This window comes from Heptranchias perlo, chromosome 11 (genome assembly GCF_035084215.1).
Source record: "Heptranchias perlo isolate sHepPer1 chromosome 11, sHepPer1.hap1, whole genome shotgun sequence".
In the NCBI taxonomy this organism is placed as follows: domain Eukaryota; kingdom Metazoa; phylum Chordata; class Chondrichthyes; order Hexanchiformes; family Hexanchidae; genus Heptranchias; species Heptranchias perlo.
Genome location: NC_090335.1, coordinates 61,972,997 through 61,991,761, shown reverse-complemented (window position 1 = coordinate 61,991,761; position 18,765 = coordinate 61,972,997). Strand labels below are relative to the sequence as shown.

At 47.0% G+C, this 18,765-nt stretch overlaps 1 protein-coding gene across 1 annotated transcript in view; it reads right to left on the bottom strand.

The window, feature by feature from the left end:
* LOC137327425 (interleukin-10 receptor subunit beta-like) overlaps positions 1-7,867 on the bottom strand; it is a 53,428-nt gene extending 45,561 nt beyond the window's left edge. Inside the window, exon 1 of the mRNA XM_067993214.1 lies at positions 7,722-7,867. Within this exon, the coding sequence (XP_067849315.1) occupies positions 7,722-7,776 (55 nt within the window). The 5' untranslated portion in view covers positions 7,777-7,867. The remainder of the gene's footprint in view (positions 1-7,721) is intronic.
* Between the last annotated feature and the right edge of the window lie 10,898 nt (positions 7,868-18,765).

Genomic DNA, 18,765 nt, shown 5'->3' with positions numbered 1-18,765 from the left:
GAGGATTTGGCAATGGTAATGTTTTCACTGGCGATGCACACCCCTCCCATTTCTACACCCCAGCATTCACTGTTGCAAAAATGTACCCTCTGCCTCACCATAAGCAAAGCCCCAGGAGATCTGCTTGTTTTCATCACACATTAGATTTCACACTCCAACATAACAAAAGCAGTCACTTCCCCCTAGTTTCTTTTGGCAGCATTTACAGATTTGCAAACATCTGCCAAATTACAGGGAAACTGCCCCAGCAATTAATCACTATTTGATCTCAGGCCGTGCTTATTTGCAGGAAATAAAATGAAGATTTATTGCCTTAAAAGGGACACAACTACAACTACAACTTGCATTTATATAGTGCCTTTAACATACTAAAATGTCCCAAGGTGCTTCACAGGAGTGTTATCAAACAAAATTTGACACTGAGCCACATAAGGAGATATTAGGACAGGTGACCAAAAGGTTGGTCAAAGAGGCATGATTTAAGGAGCGTCTTAAAGGAGGAGAGAGGTAGAGAGGTTTAGGGAGGGAATTCCAGAGCTTAGGGCCTTGGCGCTGAAGGTATGGACCCTAATGGTGGAGCAATTAAAATCAGGGATGTGCAAGAGGCCAGAATTGGAAGAGCGCAGAGATCTTGGAGGATTGTAGGGCTGGAGGAGGTTACAGAGATAGGGAGGGGAGAGGCCATGGAGGGATTTGAAAACAAGGATGAGAATTTTAAAATCGAGGTATTGCCGGACCGAGAGCCAATGTAGGTCAGTGAGCACAGGGGTGATGGGTGAATGGGACTTGGTGCGAGTTAGGATACGGAGAGCAGAGTTTTGGATGAGCTCAAGTTTATGGAGGGTGGAAGATGGGAGGCCGGCCAGGAGAGCATTGGAATAGTCGGACATACACAGTTCCACCGTAGCAGCACAATAATACATTATGCATTACATTGGATAATGCTTCTGTTCTAATACAATGTATCACCAAGTTACTACGAGCAATGCCATGGGAGATCTACTCAAAAGAGAATCTCTTATGACACCAATGTGAATTCTGTTTTGCAAACCAGCCATCTTTACACCAGTTCGGAGTAATTTTGTCAACTTACTGCAAATAAGTGCTCAGCTATGTATAGTTTTATATTGTGGATCCATTACCATCAGAAATTGAATTCACACTGCCCAAACTCACTTTACCTAGGACTGATACAGATCATCAGAAAAATAAGATTTTCATACCATCAGTCTAGTTTAGATTTAAACAAAATTCTCAGAGGTGAACGGTTAATCTTTTAAAACATTGCACCACCCAGTCCCCAGAGCCTGTAGAGATTTAGTATGCTTGACATCTTTGACGGATGTATCATATATTCTATATCTATGGTTAAAGAGGAAGTCTCATTCTTGTCCAAAATCAGAGCATGTCTATCAATGTGAGGATGGTAAACTGACACCCACAGTTAAATGACAAGATTGCTGCGGCATACTAAATGTGTCTTACTGCTTGTAAGTCGTCTGTCCCACATTCTCAGGCTTAGTAACTCCTCCATGTCAGGTTTATTAATAATATTTTTACGCACGTTTTTAAATAATTTATTTTTAAACAATCCACAATAAGATGAACAAAACAAACGCAAGGTATAAATTAGCAAAACCAGATGGCCAAGCAACCTGCCCTCTTTAACAGCAAATATTAATCAAAGGAAGAATCCATCAAGATCTTGTTCCACAAAAAGAAACACAAGTCAAGTTTTTAAACAGAATTTTCCCTTCTAATCAATGTATCGTGTGATGACTTTGCCTTGTGCCAAATAATGAGTAAGTAAGTATATCTAACACATAAAACATAACACTCAGAATGCCTGTTACATCAACACTATACTGTGTTCACATACTCAACTGTGTCTAACCAGCAAACTATACATTGTCAGCTTTATATAAAATACCAGATCTTGAAAAAAGCATAGTGGAAATATTTCTAAACAGATATTCCTCATAACAAAATACAGTCACCATCCATCCACATAATGTCAGACTACATAAATGCCAGGCAATGACCATCTCCAACAAGAAAGGACCCAACCACCTACTCAGAGCTTCAACTGTACCACCAAGTACTCCACCATGAACATTCAGAGGGTCCCCACTGACCAGAACCTTACTTGAATTTGCTGTATCAACAATGTATGTACAAAAGTGGGGTACTCTGACAAGTGGTTCACCTACTGACCCCTCAAAGCCTCTCCATCATCTACAAGGAGTGGGGTGCAATACTCACCACTCACAATATCCAAGATGTACTGCAGCAACTTGCCAAGGTTACTTTGACAGCACCTCCCAAGGTAAACCTCTACCACCAAGACGACCAAGAACAGCAAGGTCACGGGAACACCATAACCATCAAGTTCTCCTCCAAGTCATGTACCATCCTGACTTGGACATATACTACCATTCCTTCATTATCTCTGGGTCAAAATCCTGGAATTCCCTACCTAACACCAAAATGGGAGCACTATCACCACCAGGACCACAACAGTTCAAGGAGTCATCCCACCACCACCCTCTCAGGCCAACTAGGGATGGACAATCAATGCAGCTGTGCCAGCGTCACCCACATCACGAGAACAATTTTAAAAAAAACTTAAATCCAACAGATTCTGTACTATTCTTTCCTAGCCATACTGCACGACTGGCATTTTTTTTTGATGAGTCCATAGGATATCAAGGGCTTTTCCCTAATTTTTTTCCTCTTCTGAAGGCACTGGGGGTGAAATTGGTCTCGGGCAGTATTGCAAAACCCATGATAGCGAATCAGGAGCCCATTTTACACCAAGGCCGAGTTTCTTTTCCACTGAAGCCAATGCAAATAAAATCCAGCGGGGTATAAAACGGGAGGCTGATTTGCTACTGCCCGTTTTGCACTACCGCCCGAGACTAATTTCACTCCCACTGACCCTTGCAGAGGTACATCTCCCTGGGTCCCAACAGCCTTCTGATACCTTCACTAAATGGCCATTGGTTACACGTGAGCTGAAACAATGATTGTTGGCAGGGTAATCAATTGTGGGGCGATCATGGCTAAATTCAATCCTGTCCTCTCCCAAAGTCCACATGCACACACCTTCCAGTAGAGTCATTCGACTGTATTCAGGAGGGAGATGCCTGGTTGATTTTTTTTTCCTCTCTCCTGAATCATGGGTGCTAAACCAAATTGTAACTCCATCACGGATGAGAGCTGGCTATCTGGGATAGCTTTTGTTTTACTGAAGCAATTCTGGTACTTAATGTGCATGTATGAAGTTAAAACAACTTCCAGGGAGCCAATTGTGTTTGTAATTAAGCAGCAGGGGTGGGGAAAGCAGCTCAAGAATCCAAAGCATAAGGGAGGAGAGGAGACTGAAGAGTTGAATAATAAACTACCAAGTAAGATCTGTGATGTGGAGATGCCGGTGATGGACTGGGGTGTACAAATGTAAGGAATCTTACAACACCAGGTTACAGTCCGTTGGACTATAACCTGGTGTTGTAAGTAAGATCTATTTAGAACTGATGTCTGAAAGCTTTTCACACAAAGGGGGATCAATATGTGAAACAGGCTTCAGGATAGAGTGGGGGAGGGGGAGCAAAAACCCTGGAATTATTTAGGAAACAGTCGGGACCAGTTGCTGGGACTGTAGGTTCTTTCTGGAAGCTTGTGCTAAGATGGACTAAATGGCCTTTCTCATCTGTTTTGATCTTGTGATCTTATGGTCATGTGAGGCATCTTACAATTGAGGAAGTGAAAGAAAAAGTGCTGGTTTCAGGCATAAATCTATCTCCACAAATATAGTACATGTACAAATCACAAATGTTTAGAAAATACCCACAGTTGATCCCGTGAGAAGATTTTTATAAATCGAATCAACCAATTATTTAGAGGCCATTCACAATGTAACTTTTTCCACAGAGAATACTGCTCATGTTGCCCTAAAGTTCAGTTGGTAAAACTTTCTTTTTAGTTTTTAAGTTATGTGCATTATGACGATGTTATGTGCATTGAAAATTCACAGCACGTGAAAATGTTATGTCACTTGTATGTGAAATCATTGTACGTCATGCTTATCTATAGTCCTCACAACACAGCACCCCACTGTTTCTTAAATAATTCCAAGGTTACCCTTCCCAACACTTGGCCCAGGCATCGTGTTCTCCCTCATTCCACAACACAGCAACAATCCGCTTTAACCATTCGAACCCCGACCAAAGCAAAAGCAAATGGTCTAAGAAAAAAAAAGTTAAATAAATTTTCCCAAGTACTTATCTAGAACATATTAAAATCAGTAGATCTGTTGCCCGCTCCATTTTAGAGTTAGATAAACATCTCCTATGGAGTGTTGCCATGTGAAAAAATATCATTTAGCCATCTTCGTTCCTTGTCATGTCTCTAGGTGTGCCCACGATAGGCTTCCCCATTGTTCAGTGAGCAGCTATTAGCTGTCCTGGTCCAAGTCACACCCAGCAACTCCAGCTCTAGCACTAAATGAAGCTTCAGAGCATAGCTAGCATTCTAGCCTCCCTGCCCAGATACAGGAACATTCAGAGCACCTCCCATTCTAATATATTTATTTTTTTAGTTCAATTTATTATTTGTTTTGATTTAAAACTTGTTTTGTTGACTTCTCTTTTTTAATTTAAAATTGGTTTTGTTTGATTTTTCTTTACCCCTGCCTTGGAAACCTGTTTGGATTGTACTTCAGGCATTGCTCCCCACTCAAACTCAGGCCCCACTGAAGGTAATCCCACTGTTCCATACAGGCTGCACTCAGGTAAGTCCTGCTGCTCTCAAGATCCTGCTGAGGGATATCTCACTCCAGAGTGGGCCTCTGGAAAAAGTGGAATTCCCCTCAAGGAGGCTCACTTCTGCCCACTTTTTCCAGAGGCCCACTGGCTTGGTCTGGCTCCTTTACTTCTCTGCTCCCCCTCTTCACAGACCATGCTTACTGCCCTGGACCCTCATCATTTCCTTCTCAGCCCATTCTCTCCTTGATCTGCAGATGCCACCCCATGGCTTCTGACACATGGGCAGCATGCTACCTCCTTACACTGCCGCTAATGCAAAATAATCTTAAAATGTTGGCTGATACTGAGCTGCAGCTTGAAACTGGCAAGTACATTTATAAGAACATAAGAAGTAGGAGTAGGAGTAGGCCATAAGGCCCCTCGAGCCTGCCAAATAAAAACGCTGGAAATACTCAGCAAGTCAGGCAGCCTCTGCGGAGAAAGAAACAGAGTTAACATTTGAGGTCGATGACCTTTCGTCAGAGCTAGGAGAAGTTGAAGATTTAGCAGTTTTTAAGCAAGTACAGAGCCGGGGGGGGGGGGGGGGGGGAACAAAATAGGGTGTGATAGGGTGAAGCACAGGAGTGATTAAATGACAAAAGGGATGATGGTGCAAGGCAAGGAGGATGGTAATGGGACAAGTAAAGAAACAAAAGATGGGTCTGGGGGAGCTGTAAATGGCAACACCTGAGCCAAGGTTCATCAACAATAATGTTTAAACTCAAATTGTAAACAATTTTACAACACCAAGTTATAGTCCAGCAATTTTATTTTAAATTCACAAGCTTTCGGAGGCTACCTCCTTCCTCAGGTCCACATCGTTCACCTGAGGAAGGAGGTAGCCTCCGAAAGCTTGTGAATTTAAAATAAAATTGCTGGACTATAACTTGGTGTTGTAAAATTGTTTACAATTGTCAACCCCAGTCCATCACCAGCATCTCCACATAAACTCAAATTGGCTTCAGCCTCTGTTTACTTAACACTTAGACTTTGTGGCCTTAAAGGGACACAGCTCCATCTTAGCAGAATAAACATTTTGCATTACTTGGCATAACACTCCTGTCCTTATAAAACAGTGTATCACATGACTTACTATGAACAACACAAGAGATCTCCTGTGTATGTATACCAGTCTATTTTATATGTAAATAAATATATATTATGTATATCAACACATTTGCCTGTGTCCATCACATTTCCAGTCTCTCATGCAAATTTCTGTCACATTTAAAAGAAAGCATTAAAAAAAACTTAGTGAACCAAACAACAGACTGTAATTAATTTCAAGTATGCAGAGGATTTACACCTTGTGTCCTTAAAGGGACACCCAGCTCTGCTTTAGCAACAGAATAATACATCATTAATTACATGGTATAATGCTCTAGTCCTTATTAAACAGCATGTCCTCCGTTTTAACAGAACCAGTGCCAACAGAAATCTGCTAGTGTATGTAAAAGCACACAGGCAGCATTAATCACCTCCCTAAACTTCCTATAGTTCTGTAAATAATAACAACGAATCTTTAAGGATTCTGGCGTGTTACTGCATCACGCAGATTAGGAAAGTCCCTGTTTGAATTCCCGGTCTCTGCTAAATTAACGGATGTTTGGTGGGATGGAAACTGTGGTGCTGCAGTTGGCATCGGGACAGGGGGAAGGGGAGAGTGGGAGTGGGGAAGGGGAGAGTGGGAGTGGGGAAGGGGAGAGTGGGAGTGGGGAAGGGGAGAGTGGGAGTGGGGAAGGGGAGAGTGGGAGTGGGGAAGGGGAGAGTGGAGGGGGCTGTGAAACCAAAGCCCCGCATGAGTTAATAACTTTAGACGAGGAGGGGGAAGTGCGATGTCTTAAATGAAAGACGGGCCCTGCTTTCATTGCCTGACTGATCTGAAATCCTCTCCGAAAACTCGCGTCTTAGAATCACACCATGGAGGAGCGGGTCAAAGCCCCACAGACAAACCCACCCACCCCCCTGTGAATGGGCGGCGAACGGCTTCGCGCAAACAGTAAACAATCTGGGAGGCCGGGGGGGGGGGGGAGCGGTGACCGGAGCCGGAGCCGGGGCCGGGGCCGGGGGGGGGGGGGGGAGCGGTGACCGGTGACCGGTGACCGGGGGGGGGGGGAGCGGTGACCGGGGCCGGGGGGGGGGGGGGGGGGGAGAGCGGTGACCGGTGACCGGGGCCGGGGGGGGGGGGGGGGAGAGCGGTGACCGGGGGCCGGGGGGGGGGGGAGCGGTGACCGGTGACCGGGGGGGGGGGAGCGGTGACCGGTGACCGGTGACCGGGGGGGGGGGGAGCGGTGACCGGTGACCGGTGACCGGGGGGGGGGGGAGCGGTGACCGGTGACCGGTGACCGGGGGGGGGGGGAGCGGTGACCGGTGACCGGGGGGGGGGGGAGCGGTGACCGGTGACCGGTGACCGGGGGGGGGGGGGAGCGGTGACCGGTGACCGGTGACCGGGGGGGGGGGGGAGCGGTGACCGGTGACCGGTGACCGGGGGGGGGGGGGGAGCGGTGACCGGTGACCGGTGACCGGGGGGGGGGGGGGGGAGCGGTGACCGGTGACCGGGGCCGGGGCCGGGGGGGGGAGCGGTGACCGGGGGGGGAGCGGTGACCGGGGCCGGGGGGAGAGCGGTGACCGGGGCCGGGGGGGGGGGGGGAGCGGTGACCGGTGACCGGGGGCAGCCTTTAAACAGGCTCCGGGGTTAACGCTCAGCTCTGAGCCGGGAGCAGCCCGGATTCCCCGGGATCGCTCGGTAAACATTTACAGACAGTCAGACAGTGGCGAGCCGCTGCGTCTGCCCCTGGACCCGGGCGGGAGACCGCTTTTGGGTGAGGCTGAAGCCGGCTTTCGCTGTGACCCGGCGGCCCAGATTAAAGCAGGAAAAGGTCCATAGGACCAGGATCTAAAGGTCAAAACTCTGCTTACCGGCCGCCGACCAGAAGAAGAAGAAGAAGAAAATTCTGCATTTGAGAGCGCTCATGTTGTCAGCTGCCGGCAGATCTGCTCTACTTCCTCTGACTCCCTGTCCTTTGGCAGGCGGGGGTGCGGTATGTGCTGGGCTGGGCTCGGCTCGGCTCGGCTCTCCCTCTTCCTGCGTTTCCTAAAGTGACGCGAAGCGCAACTGGGACCCGGGCCAAACACACAGCAACCACTTGGCCGAAAATCCCTTGAGTCTCGAGCACTGAAGGGAAACCTGCAGTTTGCTTCACACATATGAAAACCAAAGAGAAACATACACATCTTTAATGATTAACCGCAAATAGATCGGGTGCTGCATTTAAACTGGTGAAGAATCACACTCAATTCATATTAGCTTTATTTTTAAGTACAGTACTAAATTGGAATGACGTCCATTGTCTCACTAATGCTATGCGCCCCCTTTTCTGATATTAAGTAGTTAAATTCTGATATTAGTTTAACTGGTAAAAAGTTAAAAACAGTGGATGTCCAAAGGGACTTAGGGGTTCGGGTACACAGATCATTGAAGTGTCATGAACAGGTGCAGAAAATAATCAATAAGGCTAATGGAATGCTGGCCTTTATATCTAGAGGACTAGAGTACAAGGGGGCAGAAGTTATGCTGCAGCAAACAAATCCCTGGTTAGACAGCACCTGGAGTACTGTGAGCAGTTCTGGGCACCGCACCTTCGGAAGGACATTTTGGCCTTGGAGGGAGTGCAGCGTAGGTTTACTAGAATGATACCCGGACTTCAAGGGTTAAGTTACGAGGTGAGATTACACAAATTGAGGTTGTATTCTCTAGAGTTTTGAAGGTTAAGGGGTGATCTGATTGAAGTTTATAAGATATTAAGGGGAACAGATAGGGTGGTGGATAGAGAGAAACTATTTCCGCTGGTTGGGGATTTTAGAAGTAGTCTAAAATTAGAGCCAGACCTTTCAGGAGCGAGATTAGAAAACATTTCTACACACAAAGGGTGGTAGAAGTTTGAAACTCTCTTCCGCAAACGGCAATTGATACTAGCTCAATTGCTAAATTTAAATGTGAGATAGATAGATTTTTGGCAACCAAAGGTATTAAGGGATATGGGCCAAAGGCAGGTATATGGAGTTAGATCACAGATCAGCCATGATCTTATCAAATGGCGGAGCAGGCACGAGGGGCTGAATGGCCTACTCCTGTTCCTATGTTCCTATTTAGATAAACTCAGTTTATTAGATGCTGCCTTCTGTTTATTACATTGCTATACACTAGTGGATGTCCCGTGGCATTGCTCATTGTGAGTCGGAGGAGAGTTCCGCTTATCTCTCGCTTGTATTTGTGTTACAACTTTTCTCTGTCCTTCTTGACTATACATCGTCTGCTCCTGTCTGTCTCTTTTCTCACTTCAGGTAGAAATGGGAGGTATAGTACTTAAAATGTATTTGTAGTTTATCCTTTCCCCAGCCCCACATCCTATTGTACTCTTCATGATCGCAGCTACGCACTCTCGCCACCCCCCCATCCTGCCCCCACCACACACCTTTGCCTTGTTCCCTCATAATTCCACACTACCATGAACATAAGCAATAGGAGCAGGAGTAGTCCATACGCCCCCTCAAGCCTGCTCCCCATTCAATCAGATCATGGCTGATCTTCAACCTCAACTCCACTTTCCTGCCCAATCCCCATATCCCATGATTCCTCTAGAGTCCAAAAATCTATCTACCTCAGCCTTGAATATACTCAACGACTCAGCATCCACAGCCCTCTGGGGTAGAGAATTCCAAAGATTCAGAACCCTCTGAGTGAAGAAATTCCTCCACATCTCAGTCTTGAATGGCCGACCCCTTATCCTGCAACTATGCCCTCCAACTCTAGACTCTCCAGCCAGGGGACACAACCTCTCAGCCTCTACCTTGTCAAGCCCCCTCAGAATCTTATTTGTTTCAATGAGATCACCTCTCATTCTTCTAAACTCCAGAGAGTATAGGCCCATTCTACTCAACTACAAGCCCATTCTACTCAATGTGAGGAGTATGAATTGCCCCATCATCTCTACTTCATTGCCACGACTGATATCATTTCTGAGGCTATTTCTCCCATTCCCCAGCTAACAATGATCCCTATGCCCTTACCCCATCTTCCCATCTTCTCTCCCATCCTTACCTTTACGGTCTCTTAATCAACCCAGCTCAAATCCCCCCTTTTCCCCTCATCTCTACTGTCCACTCTCTTCCCCCACCTCTTGCTCTGCTCTGCTCGCTCCTCCTCCACTTGTGGCTCCTGCTGCATCACTGTCTGCTAATCCCTTCTCTTCATCCCTCTCTCCTTTTCTCTCCTTTTTCTCCATCCCAAACTTTAAAAATATAGGATTAGCCTATCTGCACTACTTTAGGCTTTCTGCAAATAGTTTTTGTCGTGTTCGTAGCAAAAAGGCAGTTTCCATAAGAATACTGAATCTCCTATTAACCAAAACCCATGCCTTTATACACACCTGACCTCAGGTTCCATATCTGGCATTAACAAGCACCCTTTTATTGGCTACTCAAGATCATGCAAGATAGCCACCATATTATCCTTACTCCTTTTGAAAGATAGAAAACATTACACTGCCAAATCGATGTGTATAGACTAAAACAAATACATTTTTAAAATTTGTTCATGGGATGTGGGCGTCGCTGGCAAGGCCAGCATTTATTGCCCATCCCTAATTGCCCTTGAGAAGGTGGTGGTGAGCCGCCTTCTTGAACCGCTGCAGTCTGTGTGGTGAAGGTTCTCCCACAGTGCTGTTAGGTAGGGAGTTCCAGGATTTTGACCCAGCGACGATGAAGGAACAGCGATATATTTTCAAGTCGGGATGGTATGTGACTTGGAGGGGAACGTGCAGGTGGTGTTGTTCCCATGTGCCTGCTGCCCTTGTCCTTCTAGATGGTAGAGGTTGTGGGCTTGGGAGGTGCTGTCGAAGAAGCCTTGGCGAGTTGCTGCAGTGCATCCTGTAGATGGTACATACTGCAGCCACGGTGCGTCGGCGGTGAAGGGAGTGAATGTTTAGGGTGGTGGATGGGCTGCCAATCAAGCAGGCTGCTTTGTCCTGGATGGTGTCGAGCTCCTTGGGTGTTGTTGGAGCTGCACTCATCCAGGCAAGTGGAGAGTATTCCATCACACCCCCGACTTGTGCCTTGTAAATGGTGAAAAGGCTTTGGGGAGTCAGGAGGTGAGTCACTCGCCGCAGAATCCCCAGCCTCTGACCTGCTCTTGTAGCCACAGTATTTAAGGTTCTGGTCAATGGTGACCCCCCAGGATGTTGATGGTGGGGGATTCGGTGATGGTAACGCTGTTGAATGTCAAGAGGAGGTGGTTAGACTCTCTCTTGTTGGAGATGGTCATTGCCTGGCACTTGTCTGGCATGAATATTTACAAATAGTATAATACACAGAAGTAGTAAGATACAGCAAGTTAATGAAAGCACAATAAGTAAAACAATAGAGATAGAATCAGTCCATAAGTGACCAAAATATCTTTTTAAAAATATATTTCTCACACAGCATGATAAACAATTAAATGTTTGGATGAAACCGCTTGTCACAGACTGTCATGATGTTAAGTGGTACAAGGATGATGTGAATTTCTTATCCATTGAGTTCAGATTTCCAGAAAGAACTAATTAGAGCTGTATTTTATGCCATCAGAAATCTTTCAAGTTTCAGTGGTACATTTGAAGCCCACAGGTAACTAGTGAGCACTAGTTACTCACAGATTGTGAGGAAAGATGTTACGGTCAGTTTCTATTCATAGGAAATTCTCTATTTTATCTTTTTTAAAAGGAGAGTCCGAGAGGTGAGTGCAGTGTAAAAGGAGAGTCCAAGAAGCGGGAAGAGAGATGGAGAGGTGAGAGCGGTGTAAAAGGAGAGTCCGAGAGCGGGAGGAGAGTCCGAGAGGTGAGCGCGGTGTAAAAGGAGAGTCCGAGAGATGAGCGCAATGTAAAAGGAGATTCCAAGAGTGGGAGGAGAGTCCGAGAGGTGAGTACAGTGTAAAAGGAGAGTCCAAGAGCCGGAGGAGAGTCCGAGAGATGAACGCAGTGTAAAAGGAGAGTCCAAGAGCCGGAGGAGAGTCCGAGAGATGAACGCAGTGTAAAAGGAGAGTCCAAGAGCGGGAGGAGAGTCCGAGAGGTGAGCGCAGTGTAAAAGGTGAGTCCGAGAGCGGGAGGAGAGTCTGAGTGGTGAGCACAGTGTAAAAGGAGAGTCCGAGAGTGAGAGGGGAATCCGAGAGTGAGAGGAGAGTCCGGGAGGTGAGCGCAGTGTAAATCTAAGGCAAGTCATGGCAGCAGAGCTCGCACCCGTGATATGCTCCTCCTGCACTATATGGGAAGTCATGGACACTACAGGTGTCCCTGGTGACTACGTGTGCAGGAAGTGTGTCCAGCTGCAGCTACTGACTAACCGCATTTCGGAGCTAGAGCTGCAGGTGGATTCACTGTGGAGCATCAGCGATGCTGAGATTGTCGTGGATAGCACGTTCAGTGAGGTGGTCACACCGCAGGTAAAGATTACACAGGCAGAAAGGAAATGGGTGACCGCCAGGCAGAGTAAAAGGACTAGGCAGGTAGAGCAGGAGTCCCCTGGGGCCATCTCCCTCTCAACCAGATATACCACTTTGGATACTGTTGGGGGAGATGGCTTATCAGGGGAAAGCAGCAAGAGCCAAGTTCGTGGCACCATGGGTGTCTCTGCTGCACAGGAGGGGAGGAATAAGAGTGGCAGGGCTAGTGATAGGGGATTCAATTGTAAGGGGAACAGATAGGCGTTTCTGCGGCCGCAAACGTGAATCCAGGATGGTATGTTGCCTCCCTGGGGCTAGGATCAAGGATGTCATGGAGCGGCTGCAGGGCACTCTGGAGGGGGAGGATGAACAGCCATTAGTCGTGGTCCATATCGGTACCAACAACATAGGTTTAAAAAAAAGGGATGAGGTCCTGCAAGGTGAATTTAAGGAGTTAGGAGATAAGTTAAAAAGCAGGACCTCAAAGATAGTGATCTCAGGATTACTACCAGTGCCACGTGCTAGTGAGTATAGGAACAGGAGAATAGACCAGATGAATGCGAGGCTGCAGGGATGGTGTAGGAGGGAGGGATTTAGATTCCTGGGACATTGGGACCGGATCAGGGGAAGGTGGGACCTGTACAAGTGGGACGGGTTACACCCGAGCAGGACCGGGACCGATGTCCTCGCGGGAGTGTTTGTTAATGCTGTTGGGGAAGGTTTAAAGGAGAATGGCAGGAGGATGGGAACCTGAGCAGGGAGACAGAGGAGAGGGAAACAAGGATAGAAATAAAAGACAGAAAGGGAAGAAGCAATAGTGGAAGGCAGAGAAAACAAGGGCGAAAAACAAATAGGGCCATAGTGCAAAATAAAACTAAGATAACTAGCAATCTTAAAAAGACAAGTCTAAAGGTATTGTGTCTTAATGCACGGAGCATTCGCAATAAGCTAGATGAATTAACAGTGCAGATAGATATTAACGGGTATGAGATGGTTCCGATTTCGGAGACATGGCTGCAGGGTGACCAAGGATGGGAACTGAACATCCAGGGGTATTCAATATTTAGGAAGGACAGGCAAAAAGGGAAAGGAGGTGGGGTAGCATTGTTAGGAAAGGAGGAAATCAATGCAATAGTGAGGAAGGATATTGGCTCGGAAAATCACGATGTGGAATCTGTATGGGTGGAGCTAAGAAACACCAAGGGGCAGAAAACGTTGGTGGGGGTTGTCTATAGGCCCCCAAACAGTAGTGGAGATGTGGGGGAGGGCATTAAACAGGAAATTAGAGACGCATGCAGGAAGGGTACAACTATGATCGTAGGTGACTTTAATCAACATATAGATTGGTCAAACCAAATTAGCAATAATACTGTGGGGGAGGAATTCCTGGAGTGTGTGCGTGATGGTTTTCTAAACCAATACATTGAGGAACCAACTAGAGAACAGGCGATCCTAGACTGGGTATTGTGCAATGAGAAAGGATTAATTAACAATCTTGTGTGGGGTCCCTTAGGGAAGACCGACCATAACATGATAGAATTCCTCATTAAGATGAAGTAGTTGAATCCGAAACGAAGGTCCTGAATCTAAATAATGGAAATTACGAAAGTATGAGGTGTGAGTTGGCTATGATAGATTGGGGAACTTTACTAAAAGGGATGACGGTGGATAGGCAATGGCTAATATTTAAAGAATGTGTGCAGGAATTACAACATTCCTGTCTGGCGCAAAAATAAAACAGGAAAAGTGGCTCAACCGTGGCTTACAAAAGAAATTAGGGATAGTATTAGATCCAAAGAGGAGACATATAAAATTGCCAGAAAAAGCGGCAATCCTGAGGATTGGAACAGTTCAGAATTCAGCAAAGGAGAACAAAGAGATTGATTAAGAGGGGAAAAATAGAGTATGAGAATAAACTAGCAGGGAACATAAAAACTGACTGTAAAAGCATCTATAAATATGTCAAGAGAAAAAGATTAGTGAAGACAAATGTAGGTCCCTACAGTCAGAAATGGGGGAAATTATAATGGGGAACAAAGAAATGGCAGAACAATTAAACACATACTTTGGTTCTGTCTTAACAAGGGAGGACACAAATTACCTACCAGAAATGTTAGGGAACCAAGGGTCTAGTGAGAGGGAGGAACTGAAGGAAACCAGTATTAGTTAAAAAAATAGTGCTAGGAAAATTAATGGGGCTAAAGGCTGACAAATCCCCAGGGCCTGATAATCTACATCCCAGAGTACTAAAGGAAGTGGCCCTGGAAATAGTGGATGCATTGGTGATCATCTTCCAAAATTCTATAGACTCTCGAATAGTTCCTACAGATTGGAGGGTGGCAAATGTAACCCCACTATTTAAAAAAGGAGGGAGAGAAAAAACAGGGAATTACAGACCAGTTAGCCTAACATCAGTAGTGGGGAAAATGCTAGAGTCTGTTATAAAAGATGTGATAACAGAACACTTGGAAGGCATTAATGGGATTGGACAAAGTCAGCATGGGTTTATGAAAGGGAAATCATGATTAACAAATCTACTGGAGTTTTTTGAGGATGTAACTAGTAGAATAGATAGGGGAGGACCAGTGGATGTGGTGTACTTGGATTTTCAGAAGGCTTTTGATAAGGTCCCACACAAGAGGTTAGTGTGCAAAATTAAAGCACATGGGATTGGGGGGAATAAACTGGCATGGATTGAGAATTGGTTGACGGACAGGAAACAGAGAGTAGGAATAAACGGGTCTTTTTCCGGGTGGCAGGCAGTGATTAGTGGGGTACTGCAGGGATCAGTGCTTGGGCCCCAGCTATTCACAATATATATCAATTATTTGGATGAGGGAACTAAATGTAACATTTCCAAGTTTGTGGACGACACAAAGCTGGGGTGGAATGTGAGCTGTGAGGAGGATGCAAAGAGGCTCCAATGTGATTTAGACAAGTTGGGTGAGTGGGCAAGAACATGGCAGATGCAGTATAATGTGGATAAATGTGAGGTTATCCACTTTGGTTGTAAAAATAGAAAGGCAGATTATTATTTGAATGGTGATAGATTGGGAGAAGGGGAGGTGCAACGAGACCTGGGTGTCCTTGTACACCAGTCGCTGAAAGCGAGCATTCAGGTACAGCAAGCAGTTAGGAAGTCGAATGGTATGTTGACCTTCATTGCAAGAGGATTTGAGTACAGGAGCAAGGATGTCTTACTACAGTTATACAGGGCCTTGGTGAGACCACATCTGGAGTATTGTGTGCAGTTTTTGTCTCCTTATCTGAGGAAGGATGTCCTTGCCATGGAGGGAGTGCAACGAAGGTTTACCAGACTGATTCCTGGGATGGCAGGACTGACGTATGAGGAGAGATTGGGTCGACTAGGCCTATATTCACTAGAGTTTAGAAGAATGAGAGGTGATCTCATCGAAACATATAAAATTCTAACAGGACTAGACAGACTAGATGCAGGGAGGATGTTCCCGATGGCTGGGGAGTCCAGAACCAGGGGTCACAGTCTCAGGATACGGGGTATGTCATTTAGAACCGAGATGAGGAGAAATTTCTTCACTCAGAGGGTGGTGAGCCTGTGGAATTCTCCAGCACAGAAGGCAGTGGAGGCCAAGTCATTAAATAGATTCAAGAAGGAGATAGATATATTTCTTAATGCTAAAGGGATCAAAGGATATGGGGAAAAAGCGGGAACAGGTTACTGAGTTAGACAATCAGCCATGATCACTTTGAATGGCGGAGCAGGCCGAATGGCCTACTCTTGCTCCTATTGTCTATGTTTCTATATGTATTTGTATCTTTGTCTAGTCACGGGAATCTTTAAAATGGAAGTGTTCCTTTGTCTTAGATTGAACGCTGGCAAAATATACACCTCTGTCTGGAAGCATTGTACATTAATGACAAAATTACATTGACCCTGTTAACCGAATTGTTAAAAAAGAAATGATTCGTTTCTGAATTAAAAGGGAAAATATACAAGCATCTGTCTGGAATCTGAATCCAGTTAAGTCAAATCCTGTCTCACTGCTTTTCCTGATTGGCATCCGCAGCTTGCTGGCAATATGCTGGCCCAAGGTCGAATTTCAGGAGAGTCTCACGTCTCCAGATTTTGGCATGTACTTGATCACTATCCTGTAACCCCTGCTGGCAATGCATGTAGGTGGACCATCAGGTGATAATAGGATTGGGTTCAGCTAGCCCTCCCCTGCAGTTGAATAGTTTGCCGGCACTAGACGTCAAGATTCACACATGAAGAATAGTCACTTGGAACAAGGTACTAGAGGGTGACCAGTGCCCATGGAACCATACCCCAGCAAAGAGTCAACATCTCTAAGGAGAGGGAAGGGAATAAATTTGGGAAGGGAAGGAAAAAAGGGGGAGTAAAGGGTTGAATTGGTAGAGTCATGGGGCCCGATATTAGGAGGGCTGTGGGTTGGCAGCGGGGGGGTCGACTGGGAGTGAGGGTAACACTCCCAGTGAAATCGGGGTGCTCCGCATGCAATCGTAGCTTGATTGAAGGTACTTACCTTGGCTTCTGGGTTTCGGGCTGGAAAGCTGCGCAGCAGGCGGACTGCGCACCCGCATCATAGGCTGTCAGCTGGAGGAGCCCTATTTAAAGGGGCAGTCCTCCACTGACTGATGCTGCAGAAAATAGGCAAAGTTACAGCATGGAGCAGCCCAGGGGGAAGGCTGCTCCCAGGTTTAATGCTGCCTCACTCCAGGTCTTATTGGATGGGGTGAGGAGGAGGGGAAGGACAGAGATCTTCTCCCCGACGGGCGGGAGGAAATGGCCTGCCTCTGCCACCAAGAAGGCCTGGCTTGAGGTGGCAGAGGAGGTCACCTGCATACAGTGCAGGAGGCGCTTCAATGACCTAAGTAGGTCAGCCAAAGTGAGTGCACTTACTCATTCCCCTACACTCCGTCCACCACATCGCCGCCCCCACCCCACATCTCCTGCACTGCCAACACTACTCTATCACATCACTCCTCACACCCACTCAAAGCTCATCTTCATCTTGCCTGCACTTACTCACCTCGCCAGTACTCATCCCACCACTACCACTCAACCCAATCCTCATATAATCTCATGGCTCTATCTCATACTCACCCTCTCATGCATCTCTTTCACGGTCAGCCTCACTCAATCTGCCACTACCTGTGCTGCAGCCACTGGGCATGCATCACATATGTGTAGTAGGGAGCGTAAGGCAAACCTGTCGTGAGCATGAAGGGGATGCACAAGGGTGTTTGAGGGTTTGTCCTGGTTTTTACTCATATTTAATTTCTGATCAACTCACATTTCATATTATATTGTCACCACTACTGCCACGTCTTTGCGAATCTTGTCTGGTTTGTGCAATAATGCCCTTTCTTGAGGATCACAATGAAGACCCACAACTGATGCCACCCATTGTGTCACTGCAGAGTGGGTGTAGGTGTATTTACAGGGCTCTTTTGTGCAGATGACTGAGAGACGTCGGCGACGTCCCCGGTGGCACCCTGGAAGGATGCGGAGGAGAAGTTGTTGAGGGCAGTGGTGACTTTGACAGAGACAGGTAAGAAGATGGTGCTCAGGCCAGCCGGGAGCAGCTCAGCATGAAGGAGGCTGCAGATGTCCACAACCACATGTTGAGTGACTCTGAGCCTCCGTGTGCACTGCTGCTCAGAGAGGTCCAGGAAGCTGAGCCTCGGTCTGTGGACCCTGTGGCGAGGGTAGTGCCCTCTGCGACGCATCTCTCTCTGCGGTTGCCCTCCCTCCTGTTGTGCAGATGAATGTGTCAGAGCATTGTGTTGTGGAGCTCCATATGTCAGAGGTGGACGGCATGGCCGGCGAGGCTGGTGATGCTGTTCGTCCTCCGAGGAGGTCATGACTGCAGCTACGGCGGCCCCCATCCGGAAGATGTACATCTGAGGGCGTCCGCAAGGTAGGTACATGTGTCTGGACCCCGGGGTAAGTGTGCAAGTTGGTGAATTTTATTGTTAGGAGGAGGGTGGTGGAGGCCAAACTTTGTCCAACGTGTCAGAGTGGCCTCCTGCAATGAGTGAGGGTCTCCCCCCACCACCTGTCAAATGGACCTTTGCAGCTGCCACAAATTGATGGCTGCAACACGTCCATTTGAACTGGGAGTGTTTCCCCCAGTACGGGAAACAGTCCCAGTTGACTTGAAAATCCCACCCCTCCTAAAATATCATGTTAATCAGGTCTGTAAACGACCTGAAATACCTAAATAATTACCTTAAGTGGCACCCCGCTGGCTTTAATTGCCGGCGGGAGTCCCACATGCGGGGGCTGTGCGCGCATGTAAGCGCGTCACTGGGGAACCCGGAAGTGTGCGGGTTGGAGCCGGGCTCCGGACCTGCCCCGGGAATCCCCGATTTTCGCAGCCCCCCCCCCTGCCACGACGCACCCGCTCGGGGGTGTGAAAATCGAGCCCAATGGAGTTTAGTGTACGGGGAACCAAAACAAATTTAGAAAGGGACAAAAAATATTCT